The sequence below is a fragment of the Syngnathoides biaculeatus genome, chromosome 11 (assembly GCF_019802595.1).
Source record: "Syngnathoides biaculeatus isolate LvHL_M chromosome 11, ASM1980259v1, whole genome shotgun sequence".
NCBI lineage: Eukaryota > Metazoa > Chordata > Actinopteri > Syngnathiformes > Syngnathidae > Syngnathoides > Syngnathoides biaculeatus.
In genome coordinates, this window is record NC_084650.1 from 17,014,672 (window position 1) to 17,028,513 (window position 13,842).

General features: G+C 43.6%; 1 protein-coding gene and 1 long non-coding RNA gene across 4 annotated transcripts in view; one reads left to right on the forward strand and one right to left on the reverse strand.

Annotated features, from left to right (window-relative positions):
• The window catches only part of kdrl (kinase insert domain receptor like), a 67,992-nt gene that overhangs the window by 30,844 nt on the left and 23,306 nt on the right, over positions 1 to 13,842 (forward strand). The window contains exons 11-18 of one of the 2 annotated variants that reach the window (XM_061834662.1): positions 896 to 1,007; positions 4,947 to 5,055; positions 6,213 to 6,497; positions 8,780 to 8,926; positions 9,284 to 9,412; positions 11,370 to 11,476; positions 11,716 to 11,848; positions 11,923 to 12,027. In XM_061834662.1, coding sequence (XP_061690646.1) covers positions 896 to 1,007; positions 4,947 to 5,055; positions 6,213 to 6,497; positions 8,780 to 8,926; positions 9,284 to 9,412; positions 11,370 to 11,476; positions 11,716 to 11,848; positions 11,923 to 12,027 — 1,127 coding nt within the window. The remainder of the gene's footprint in view (positions 1 to 895; positions 1,008 to 4,946; positions 5,056 to 6,212; positions 6,498 to 8,779; positions 8,927 to 9,283; positions 9,413 to 11,369; positions 11,477 to 11,715; positions 11,849 to 11,922; positions 12,028 to 13,842) is intronic. The other variant, XM_061834664.1, reaches the window with a different exon arrangement.
• Positions 1 to 13,842, reverse strand: part of LOC133508511 (uncharacterized) — a 44,989-nt gene that overhangs the window by 27,836 nt on the left and 3,311 nt on the right. The gene's annotated exons all lie outside the window — the stretch shown is intronic.

Below are 13,842 nucleotides of genomic sequence, written 5' to 3' on the forward strand. Positions count from 1 at the left end.
TTTTTTTAAAGTAGGCCATTCATTGATTGTGCGCCTTTTAGTGCAGAAAATACGGTAACAAAGAAACACAAAGCAAAAAGATAACCACGACAAAAACATGAAAGTTCAAACAAGACGTTGACGTGGCAACAGATGCCATATGACAATACACCAACCAGGACCAAAAGAAACCAGAGAACTAAATACGAGCGAACTGGCGTACACGGAAATATTACGAGTGGCTGGAGAGAGCTGATTGGTGGACACACTGATGGGATCGGGTGGAAACAAAAATTTAACAAACAAAACAAGAAAACATGAATCAAAACTCCTTTTAACCTAAACTAAAACACAAATCGACGGCACGGTGGCTCAGCTAAAGCGTTGTTGGCCTCACAGTTCTGAGGTCCCGGGTTCAATCCCGGACCGGCCTGTGTGGAGTTTGCATGTTCTCCCCGCGCCTGCGTGACTTTCCTCCAGGCACTCCGGTTTCCTCCCACATCTCAAAAATATGCAACATTAATTGGACACTCTAAATTGTCCATAAGTGTTGATTGTGAATGCACCTGTTCATCTTCATGTGCCCTGCGATTGGCAGGCAACCAGTTTAGGGTGTACCCCGCCTCCTGCCTGTTGACAGCTGGGATCGGCTCCAGCACTCCCTGTGACCCTTGTGAGGATAAGAAAATGGATGGATGGATGGATGGATGGATAAAACACAAACCATAGCAAACCACTTTGCTGCACTAGTAACACAACTAGGCTGTTTTACTGCCTTATTCATTATTCATTCCATCTGGACAAACTTGTGATAAAAATATGTTATTGTTCACGGTTTAACACGTGTGCATTTGTTTTTTCTTCATACTTGCAATGAGCCTTAACTTTTTTACTTTTATTGTTGCTTCTTTCGCAGTTGCTCAAAGTACTCCAAGGCAGTGGTGGTTAATGTTATGGAGAAGGGAAAAGACAAAAACTGGATCAAGAGTATTACGACCAAGACAGAAATTGTACATGGCAAAAACAAGGTATGTAAAAACTGCGTTATGTTGACTTTTGATTTTTAAAACATTGGTGGCAGCGGTGTATTTATGAGCATTGTTGCAACTGGCCAATATCGAGGCAGTATCCAGCGGCAAGGCCAGATTCAAGTGGAAACCTTCCACATTAACGTTATATTTCTCATCTGAAATGAATAAATTCTTCTCGTTTCCCATCCAACGAACATGACGGGTAACTCTCGCATGAACAAATGAGACCAAAAAGACATGAAAAGCGCGGCCGTCCCGTTTGAAGAAAAATCAGTTGTTGTTCATTTATGCACTTGGAATTATTTCTTCTTGGAATGAGTGAACAGGAAAATATGATACAAGTTGTTGTTTTTTTGTTTTGTTTTGTTTTTTTCCCAATTGGCAGATGTGGCCCGAGAGCTGAAAAATATTACATTGTTTTCTATCATAGAAGCACAAATGCATTTCTTTTGGGGTGAGTGGGGGAGGGTTTGGGGGGACTTCCCAAATGAGACGGTTTAGAACACAGGTGTCAAACTCAAGGCCCGGGGGGGCAGATCTGGCCCAACACCTGATTTTATGTGGCCCGGGAAGCCAAATCTAGAGTGTCCATTTCCATGATTCTTGTAAAAATCTTCACCAAAAGTTCAAATTGTTATACATCATAAAAGATAAAGTTGAGATGTTACAAGCTTTTTTGTGTGACAAAACGTGAATAGTTGAAAAACACATTACCCTTGATTTATGACTCCAAAACTAGTTCATAAATTGATTATGTCAATATGGTGAGATGACTAAATATTTTTGTTCCACGGTCAAAATGGCGCTTTGAGGGAAAGCTGAACAACAATGTGGCCCGCCAGAAAAATTAGTTTGACACCCTTGGCTTAGAATATTCCTCACAAATTCCCAATAATCTATTTCATTTTTTTTTAAACTCAATAACAAGCACGTTTGTAAAGGAAATGCATATGTCAGTGTTTCATGCAAGTAAAAAATAAAAATAAAATAAATTACCGCCGTTGTGAGAGTAAGAAAATGTTGTCCTTTGACCTGTTGGCATGAAATGATTGCAATCAAGGTAAACTACGTGTGGGTCATCCCACCGAATCGTTCCCATTTGCTTATTGTAACTTTTACAAAATATAAGTAAGACTCGGTCTTTTTGCAACTCAAAATCTTATAATCCATTAATGTAACTACTCAAAATACATATTGACTGAGTGAACTTAATTTTGGCCTCCCCACGGCTTTAAGAAGATTGGAATGATGGAACTTCGCGTGGCCCACCTGATTTGTGAAATACATTAATCCATTTTTTTTCTGATGGGGTTTATTGTTTGGTAAACAGGAGCGAGTAAAAAAAAAAAAAAAAAAAGTTTTGAGCACAGGCCGACAGATATGCATGACGTGTGGTGGTCGGTTGGTAACACAAGTCGTTCATAAATATCTGAACAGAATAAATCGAATCATCGTAGAAATCAAATAATGGAAGGCGTTCATATTATCATCATCATCATTACATTTATTGTGTTTTTTGGGAATGTTTAATTTTGGCAAGGGAGGACAGACCACATGTGCTACTTTTCCACAGTTAATGCATGTTTAAATTCATCTTTCAACTTGTATTTATTAACTCTGCAATCACATCAATGTCCAGGGCATTTTGCTTAAAAATTATTTCAAAAGATCCATCCATTTTCTTTTCCGCTTATCCTCACAAGAGTCGCGGGGAGCGCTGGGGCCGATCCCGGGCAGGAGGCGGGGGACACCTTCAACTGGCCAGCCAATCACAGACAACAGTCGCACTCACAATCACACCTATGGGCAATTTTCGAGTGTCCAATTAATGTTGCGTGTTTTTGGGACGTGGGAGGAAACCGGAGCACCCGGACAAAACCCAGGCAGGCACGGGGAGAACATTCAAAGTCCACACAGGCGGGGTCGGGATTGAACCCGGGTCCTCAGAACTGTGAGGCCAACGCTTTACCAGCTGAGCCCACCGTGCCGCCCTATTTCAAAAACACTTCATTGTAAATTTTTATTTTCGCCCCTTTACCGCCCCACCTCGTCAATAGTTATCACTGATTTATTTTTAAAAAATTATTGACATGCTAATAATACAATAATTTCTGTAGTATTAGTTTAAGCAGACTCCATTTATTGTTGTGATTTAAATGAAAATCTGACTACAGTTTTTGACCATTGACTACAATAATTAAAGAAACTCCAAAGGGTTCACATACTTTTTTTTCCTCCCTCCCACTGCAGTGTATATGTTCAGACAGCGCACGTAATTATAGAAATTTGATCTAGGTTGAAATAAAACAATCAGATTAAGTTAAACAAAACGAGTGTATTCCTTTAGGCTATAATGTTATTAAAAGAATCAAAGTAATTATGTCACGGAAACCCAAAACGTACCACAGAAGAGAACAAAATGACTTTCCTCCCGTTTGCGTCTTTTCACCTCGAGCAGATTCGGTTGCCTACGTTGCGCCGGTCTTGAAAAACATAAAATAAACATTTAGGACCGTGATTGGGTCAAATGAGGGCGCGGAAATCTTTTTCTTATCTCTTCTCAATTGCAACATTTCAGCCTGTAAAGTTGGTTTTGTCTCTCTTTGTGTGGATGGAAATTAAAACGTTTTTATTTTTGGGTTTTTTTTTTTAAACGAGGCTAATAATTGTAAATGTCATTTTCACAGGGCATCAGTTCTTATATGCGTCTGTCATAAATTCCGCCGCTCCGCTTGTTTACAAGTACCTGCGACCAAAAGCGCTCTCTTTATGAGCGCGACGAGTAAGGGTCAGCGATAACGAGCGGGAGTTTAAAAGGCGAGGGATTTGTTGGCAAATTCCTTTCTGTCACTCCACATAAATCTTGCAGGCCCGTGAATTAGACGCTGGTCGCGAGGGGGGGCGGGGGGGGGGGGGGTCCTCCGAGCGGAGCTGCTCACCCAGAAGTGCCAGGGAAGGCGAAAGTAAGGAAGCCCGCTCAGTATACAGTATGCTGTAACGTAATTCTTCAGCAGTTTTTGGATGAATGTTGTTTTTGATTTGCGACACGGTGGATCCAGCTCGTAAAGCGTTGGCCTCACGGTTCTGAGGTCCCGGGTTCGATCCTGGACCAGTCTGTGTGGAGTTTGCATGTTCTCCCCGTGCCTGCGTGGGTTTTCTCCGGGAACTCCGGTCTCTTTCCACTCTGGTTTGTCATAGGAACTGATAGTCTAAATCAGGGATGCGCAGACTTTTTTACCCCAAGATCTACTTCTCTAGCCTCCAGCCTCTCGCAATCGACAGGGGTAGAGAGAGGGGTGGGACTTTTTAATTGTTTTTATTTTTAGAATGACCAATGATGAAAGGGGCACGGTGGCTCAGCTGGTACATTAACATTAATTGGACACTCTAAATTGCCCCTAGGTGTGATTGTGAGTGCAGCTGTTTGTCTCTATGTGCCCTGCAATTGGCCGGCGACCAGTTCAGGGCGTACCCCGCCTCTTGCGCGTTGACAGCTGTGATAGGCTCCAGCACTCCCCGCCCCCCTCGTGAGGATAAGCGGCGAAGAAAATGGATGGATGGACCACTGATGAAATAGAATGACCAAGTCACAAAGATCGACTCACGACAAAAATGCAAAACACGTTTATTTTAAAGTATATCGAGGATTATTTATGTGTAAGTGTACGTCTGTGTGCCTCGCATAACCGTACGCGCCAATATTACGCAACATAATTATTTTTAAACATTTTTTGTGACCGACCCCTGGTCTAAATTGTACACATTTGTCAATAGGGCAACATGGTGTCATGTTTTACTTTTTTTCCCCCCCCATCGCTGTTCCATTTTCAAAAGGCTAACTTGAAATTGTAACCGATTTACATTTGCAAAATAATAATCCAGGATTGACTGTCGGGAATGTGATTTATGTATTGTACTGTAATTGTCCTCGTTCAGACTCTGAGCACCCTGGTGATAGGAGAAGCCACCGTGTCGGGAAATTACTCCTGTTTGGCGCGGAACGAAGAAGGCGAAAGTATCAGGACCTTCCCTTTCTATGTCAGCGGTAAGCAATATCCTCTATAACACATCTTAATTGAATGTGCATAATTTCACAAATAACACCAGACCGATACCAATAATATAATATTCCGGATGAGTAATTGTAATATCCCGGAATGAGCGTCATGAGTGCAAGTTGTGCTATGAAGGCACCGGAGCGGAGCATTAATTGGAACCATTCTCCCGTGTAGCCGAGCGGCTTTGGTGCGTATCCGAGGCAAATCCATCCCGAGGCATACGGAGAACTATAATCGCACATGTTTAAAAATAAAACAAAAAAGAAAAACAGCAAACTACATTCTTTCCAGTGCAAGCGGGTCATTCTTTTTTTTTTCTTTCATCTGCAAGGCCTCAGTTATGAGAATTTTGCATTTTATGTGCATCTGGGCATTTTCCAAATGTTCCCAAATGGAATAAGACGCTGCACAACTGGCACATCGAGGTAACATCAAATGGGTGAAAGGCAGTTTCCAAAAAAAAAAATAATAATAAAAATTACAATTGAAGTTTTCAGAGAAGTGGGTGAAGCCTTGCAGGTTAGACTCCCAGTAAAGCGAGGAATGTGATTCAGGTCCAGAGGTGGGGAAGATGAGGGATGGTGGAACGCCGACAGAATTGTAACAACAGCTGTCTTCTGTTACGGAACACCGAATGCTTCCCAGCGAGCTGAACAAACAAGCACAGTCTGGTCCCCCCCCTGCCCCCCAACCACGGGGGGGGGGGCCTTTACTGGGCTCCTCTGCAATTGGACGACTGCTGCGGCACCATCGCCGACGCCGTCATGCGGCAACGTGCTTCCAATTATCGGTGATGAAACAGGAAATAACTCGCATTTGACATTCCTGTCCCTTTTCTGTCTTCAACGGCGGTCGCGCTCGGAATTTGGCACCTGGACCTTCGGTTAATCCGTCTCTTAATACCCCCCCCCCTCCCCAACAATCGTGTCACAGTTATATAAATCGACTCTGCAAAAAAATTTAATATAACGGCGTGCAACTGTGCTACACACTTTATCAATCAACCTGGATTACGTGAGCGAGGAGAGACAAAAATCCGGATTCTTGCAGACCACTTCAGGTTTTGCCCTGACCAACCAATGTTTATGATAGCGCGAAATATGCGACGCTCGCAATAATGTGACCTCTTTTCCTGTCGTGCCAGATCACCCTGAGACAATTTCCATCCAACCTCCGTCAGCCATGGAGAGGGAAGACGTCACCTTGAGCTGCCGGGCCTCCCGTTACATCTACACAGACCTGCAGTGGTTGGATTCCAGGAATCGAACCATCACCTCAAACGTGTCCCGCCTCCAGCTCGACCGCTACTCCGTCGCCATCTCTCTCCGCGTGCATAACGTGAGCAAAAGCAGCGTGGCGGGATACAAGTGTCGAGCCTTTAAGTTGCAAAATACAACTGAAGTCAAGATGGCCGAGTTGAATGTGATCGGTAAGTAAGTCAATGGAGACCCTATCGAGTATTCATTTTATATCCATGTAACGCACTGAATTGTCCTTGTACTAGTACACTCTTTGTCTCGAGCAGTTTTACAATTCGGCAACTCACAAGAATGACTGTGGAGAACCAATAGAGCAGCGAGTACTAGTTTTCATTACTGTATGACATTTCTGTAACTGGGAACTACGAGTAGAACAACTGGGTGTACTAGAAGAGAGACTGGGGAACCATGATCCTCCTGTCTTACTATCCCTCCACTTTCTTCGCCGCTTATCCTCACGAAGGTCGCGGGGAGTGCGTGCGCCTATCCCAGCTGTCAACGGGACGTAGCCGGGGTACACCCTGGACTGGTTGCCAGTCAATCGCAGGGCACATAGAGACAAATGGCCGCACTCACAATCACACCTAGGGGCAATTTTGAGTGTCCAATTTTTGTTGCATGTTTGCATGAGATGTGGGAGGAAACCCACGCAGGCACGGGGAGAACATGCAAACTCCACACAGACGGGTCCAGGATTGAAGCCGGGAACTCAGAACTTTGAGGCCAATGCTTTACCAGCTGAGCCACTGTTACTAGTAACATTTTTTCCACTACTGCCGTCCACCACTGTATCATATTTCTGGGGACTAGAAGAAAAATTTTACATGCAGTAGTAGAATGACTAGGGCACACTAGTAGAACGACGAGGTCCCACTATTACAGTATAATGACTTTCTTACCGGTAACAGTTTTTCACTCTCCTCTCTACTTCTGTCCAGTAGTAGAATGACTAGGTCACACTTGTGGAACAACTATATGTTACTAGAGGCTGGTAATAATAATAATAATAATAATATAAGAAGAAGAAGCAATGTCACCAGTAGTGCTAGTATTATAAAGTTATCAACTAGTGCAGAGTTTTGGCTCACTAGGAACATGATGATGTTTGACCAGCATCCTAGTTGATCTACTAGTGTAGAAAAATGTCATATGGTAACGGATGTCAGAAGGAGCCACATTGTGTCTTTGTGGATCTAGAGAAAGCGTATGACAGAGTACCAGGAGAGGAACTGTGGTACTGCATTTGGAAGTCTGGTGTGGCGGAGGAATATGTTAGAATAGTACAGGACATGTATGAGGGCATCAGGACAGTGGTGAGGTGTGGAGTAGGCGTAACAGAAGAATTAAAGGTGAAGGTGGGACTGCATCAGGGATCCGCGCTGAGCCCCTTCCTGTTTGCTATAGTCATGGATAGGCTGACAGATAAGGTTAGACTGGAATCCCCTTGGACCATGATGTTCGCAGACGATATTGTGATCTGGAGTGAAAGCAGGGAACAGGCGGAGGAACAGTTTGAAAGATGGAGGTACGCACTGGAAAGGAGAGGAATGAAGATTAGCCGAAATAAAACTGAATATATGTGCTTGAATGTGAGGGGCGGAGGAGGAAGTGTGAAGCTCCAGGGAGAAGAGGTGGCGAGGGTGGACGACTTCAAATACTTGGGGTCAACAATACAGAGCAATGGTGACTGCGGTAAGGAAGTGAAGAAACGGGTCCAAGTGGGGTGGAACAGTTGGCGGAAGGTGTCTGGTGTTCTATGTGACAGAAGAGTCTCCGCCAGGATGAAGGACAAAGTTTATAAAATAGCGGTGAGGCCGGTCATGATGTACGGATTAGAGACGGCAGGAAGCAGAACTGGAGGTGGCAGAAATGAAGATATTGAGGTTCTCGCTTGGATAGGATTAGAAATGAGCTCATTAGAGGGACAACCAAAGTTAGATGTTTTGGAGACAAGGTTCGAGAGAGCAGACTTTGATGGTTTGGACACGTCCAGAGGAGAGAGAGTGAGTATATTGGTAGAAGGGTGCTGAGGATGGAGCTTCCAGGCAAACGAGCAAGAGGGAGACCAAAGAAACGGTTGATGGATGTGGTGAGGGAAGACATGACGACAGTGGGTGTCAGAGAGGAGGATGCATGAGATGGGCTTAAGATGGAAAAAGATGATACGCTGTGGCGACCCCTAACGGGACAAGCCGAAAGGAAAAGAAGAAGTAGTAGTACCGGATGTCAGCAGCGAAAAAAATGGCCCTCCCAAGGCAATTGTTTTACTACTGTGCCCTAGTCATTCTACTAGTGCACCGAATTGTCTTGCTAGTGAGGACTAAGAACATACAAGTACGTGGAAAATTTGGCGCACTAGTAGGATGTCCATAGTTCTCGGCATTGTGAATATTTAGCCAATATTTTGCGTCCCACAAAAAGCCCAACTGAACCTTCTGTTTGTATTATTCAGCGAGAATGCAGCCACGGCTCAGCCAAAATCTGACCGATCAGGTTGTGAACAGCAGCAGCACCCTGACGCTCACCTGCCTTGCGCAGGGGCTTCCTTACCCCGACATCATGTGGTACAAAAACAAAGCTCTACTGGAGGAAGGCCCGGGTAAGTGATGTTATCCCAAATTCTTGTTGAATCAAAAGAAGAGCCGATTCGAACGAGAAGGTTGCACACAACCTTGTGTTGACTCTGGGGAACGATTGAGTTTTGCCTGGAGACCGATGACAACATAAACCGTCATCGCGACCAGGAAAAATCCGTCCAATAATTTGCAATAACGCGTGGCTGTCATTCGGGTCACGGGTGAGCTGAAACCTAGCTCAGCTGGCACCTGAACACAACCCTCCCCCCAAATAAAAGTGTGTTTGCTATCAGCGGGGAGACGTTTACAAGCTCCAGCACCTGATAAAAAGGACTTAACACCTTTTCCCCAATAAGCAGCATTTCTGATGCCGCTTGCAGGAATCACTCTGGGGAAGAACGGCACGCTGACCATCGAGAGGGTGAAGAGGGACGACGAGGGTCTGTACGAGTGCGTGGCGAGCAATAGCGAGGGCGCCGTCAAGACCGGCGCTGTGGTCACCGTGCTCGGTGGGTTAAGTAGGGTTCAAGCGGAACGGCATCGGAAAGTAAATATTTCAGTACACATGAACAAATATATGATCTACTGCCAGGAAGTGGATTCTTTCTCCAGGTTTATGATCAAGGCTCTGGCTGTCGGGTCCTTAAAGTGAGGTCGTGACCTCTGGAACATGTTAAGAGGTCGGCTAATTACGGCAGGGTGAAGTTGACGGCAAGCTTTGACAGCTCAGCGGCTGGAAGGACTTGTGATTGTTTATAGAAGAACAATGACAAGAAACCCTGCGGCTATTTTCACATCTACTCTCATGATGTTTATAGGAACTGATGTGCAGCCTTAATTGCACATCATACATGTCATGTGCTTGAAGCTATTGCTTGGCTGTTTAATAAAGCGGATTGGACTGATTAATCAGAATCATATCGATCTGCCAAGTATGTAAAACCACACAAAAATGTGTCTTCGGTAGTTGGATCTGCTCTAGCACGACAGCAGATTTACAGAGTACTTTTGAGACACACAGTGACTGAGCAATAAAAGGTTACCGTAATTTCCCGGCGTAGAAGCCGCAACTTTTTTTTTTTCCCCACACGCATTCAACCCTGGGGTTAATGCGGTGATGCAGCGCTACTGTTAGCGCAGCATTAGCACGGCGCCAGCCGTAGCACGACCCTGCTAAAAACTTCTTCTATAGAACTTTGGCTGTGATTTTCTCAAGAATTTCTACAGAACAATAGAATTTCTATAGGACTTGGGTCCTAAAGTTCTATAGTTCTTTAGAAATGTTCCATAGAAATTTTTAGCAGGGGATGCTAACGCTGGCGCTGCACTAACACTAGCAACGCACTAACACTAGCGCCATGCTAACGTTAGCCCTGCATCACTAACACAAACTGTGTACTGAGGCTTATAATCAGGTGGCCTCTGTAGGCCGGGAATTACGGTACTAGTAATGTGATAATGCCAGTACGGTTTTTTTTTTTTTTTTGTTTGTTTTTTTTTTGGGAGGGGGTACAATTGTGCAAAAAGTTGCTGAGTAGGCCCACAATTAGAGCAGTTCAAAATAAGAAAAATAGTCCAGTGCAATAACCATCGTGCAAAGGGCGCAGAGATGTGAAGAAATTGATGCAGTCAAAGTTAATATAGGTCACCAAATGATATGCAACGTGGAAAGAGTACTGCAATGGGTGCACGAGTAATGTATAGTGACTGACAACTGTGTACTGATAACTACTTTGGGCGAAGTGCTTTGTTGTCATTTTGCAGTATATCAAACTTTTAAATGGCGTTTCAAATGAGTTTACAGTACCTCCTCCTTTATAGGTTGGATCCTGGTCATATTTATTTAAGTTGCTTGAAAGAAAAACAAATTGGGATGTAAAATTAGTCAAATCTATCACTATTTCATGAATGAGGATATGACGACAAGAACTGTACCGATGCTAACATACAGATGCACTGTCACCCAAGCTAAAACACCAGCAATCCTTGAACGTCACTTCCTGGGATTTTGGCTCCCAGTTTTGTACTGATGAATTACAAAAAACGCAGACCGCAGTGCCCGGCTAGTGTTTATCCGAAAGCTATGCCTGTCCTCAGTTTAATTCTGAACTTCAAAATGAAACAAAGACAAATTGTGTCCGTCCACTGTAAGCTTACAACCATGCTACCGTGAGAACGCCTGATCTCGTCGGACCTCGGAAGCTAAGCAGGTTTGGCTCTGATTGGTTCTTGGATGGGGGAAATCGCCTGGGAATACCAGAGGCTGTAAGCTTCTCTCCCCGGCTAAAATGCAGAAGGGTTGCGTCATGAAGGGTATCCAACTTAAAACTGTGCCATACAAATATGCGTTCATCTGTAATGACACGCTATGGCGACACCTAATGGGACAAGCCGAAAGGAAAAGAAGTGTTCGTTCAATGTACTTCTCAGAGGAGTTATCGTTGTCCCGCTGTGTATCCTCGACAGGGGAAGAAGGGAAGTCAAACGTGGAGGTTATAATCCTGGTGTGCACTGGAGCCGCCGCCACCTTCCTCTGGCTCATGCTCATCCTCTTCATCCGCAAGCTAAGGAAGGTACGAAATGCGGAGAAACTCGTTTTGTCTCGTTGATGGGAAATGGAAGGAATCCTTGCTTGATTACTTCAAACTTTTGTGGAAAAGTGTTGAGGGTACTTTACTCACGCCGTGAGATTTATCTGAATCCGCAAAACATGCGTCCGTTGGAAAAGACTGATGTTGAGGTATTAACATTCCTTCCGCCCTTGGGTCTCTGACCAAAACGCGACATTGCGGTTTCATTCTGTCCCGCCCAGCAGCAGCCAGCGCACTACAAAATGGGTCCGTCCATCATCATTGACCCCGACGAGTGCCCTCTCGACGAGCAGAACGACCTCCTCCAGTACGACGGCAGCAAATGGGAGTTTCCTCGTGACCGTCTGCGATTAGGTGTGCACGGTGCATTTCGCGCCTCTTAACCCGAACGTCTGACGTTTTTAACGTTACCCTTCTCGGTTTGCCAGGCAAAACTCTGGGCCACGGCGCGTTTGGGAAAGTGGTGGAGGCGTCCGCCTTCGGGATCGACAAACTCTCCACCTGCAAGACTGTTGCGGTCAAGATGCTGAAAGGTGACATTTTCATTCATTTGTCTCAACGTGGCACCGCTAGTGAGGAAACGTAGTGTACGGAGGAATTCTCGTTCCTGTAACCCGGCACCCGCCAACCCTAGAAGGCCCCTCGGGTTCATCCCGGGGGGAAGACCGACACGAACTGGCTTGCATTAACGTCGCATTTGGACCGTGATGGGGAGCAGATGATCAAATCCATCCTCAAGATGTATTTCTCGCACACATGACGGATGCGCCATTGACTTCAAAGCCAAGTGGGTTTACAAGGACAAATAGAAGTTAAGACCTGCATCTTTTCGGGCCACGAAAAGATTTAGAGGTCTCAAACTGCAAGCTTGGGGGTCCGCAAAATCATTTTCAGTCAATTATTATGTCTGACCTGTTCGCAAAAAAAAAAATGTGCAAACATAGTGTACACAGAAACAGGTACACCCATAAAACAAAAAAAAAATAATTCTTAAAAATGTTAACTTTGAGCCAATTAAAAGCTTTCTTATAGCGACGTCAAATCTGACATCTTCAAATGATTTACCGTAATTCCCGGCTTACAGAGCGCACCTGGTGATAAGCCTCGGCACACAGAAACAGTTTAACGCTAGCGGGGCCGCGATAATGCGGCAGTGCTAACGCTAATGCGGCGGTGCTAACGCTAACACGGCAGTGCTAACACTAATGCAACGCTGTTAACCCTAACGCGGCGGTTCTAACGCTAACTAGCGCGGCGGCTTTGAAAAAAGTCACGGCTTATAGGGCGGGAATTACGGTAACTTATTTTTCAACAAAAAGAGCATTATTAGTCTACTCAGCTCCACTTTATTTGTTTTGACTAAAAAAAAAAAACTGCAGCTATTACAAAGTGGCGCGCATATGATACACCATAAAACAGGAAATAGAATAATAAATGTATCTAAATAACAGTAATGGAAATAAATAAATGCAGGGCTTCTAAGGTCTCATATTTTTCTTTTTTCACTGAATAAATGCATTTTTCTGAGAATTAATGGTCCAATATATATCAGCAATGAAGTACTAATTGTAAAAAACATTTGTTAACATACTATGACTTTCTTCCATTTTAAACTTTAATTTTGAAAAAAAATGGCACTTGGTTCTTGAAACATTTATAACTTTTTATCTCAACAAAATACATTTTTGCTCTTACAATCATTACTGCTTTTAACCCTGAAAAAAGTACATCTTTAATATAACTTTATTATAACTGGATTTATTCCTCCTTAAATTATGGACATTTTTTCAATTCATCAGGCAGACGTCCACACAGTAGTTCAGTTCAGTTTAATTTCAAGATTATTAAAAAATGAAAAAAAAAAAAAAAGTTGACAGTTCAGATATTGAATCTCACTGTCCAAATGTGCAGGAGGAGAACATGTTCACAAGGGCTCAATACTAACGTTTAAAAATAATAATTCAAAGTAATGTGACATCCTTTGAAATAAATAATGTCACATGTATACAAAACGAATTGGCTTTCATTTTGAAAAAGACAATGGGATTTACCTAAATTCCAACAAAATACATTTTATATTCCTCTTGATAAAGTTTCACAGATTCCTTCTTGCCCTCCTCTATTTTTTCCAAATCTCCTTTCATTTTGGCGCATTTTTACTGAATTTGCTCAAATCCGCATTCTCGTTTGACACTTTTCATACATTTTCTAGCACACAAAATTTTGTTTCATTGCTAGTAATTCATTATTCACAATGTGAAAAAAAATGACACAATAAAGCCTAAAGTTCACTGTAGCGTTACTCTTCGTTTTAGCACATCTCGTTAAAATTTTAGATCGTTTGAGTG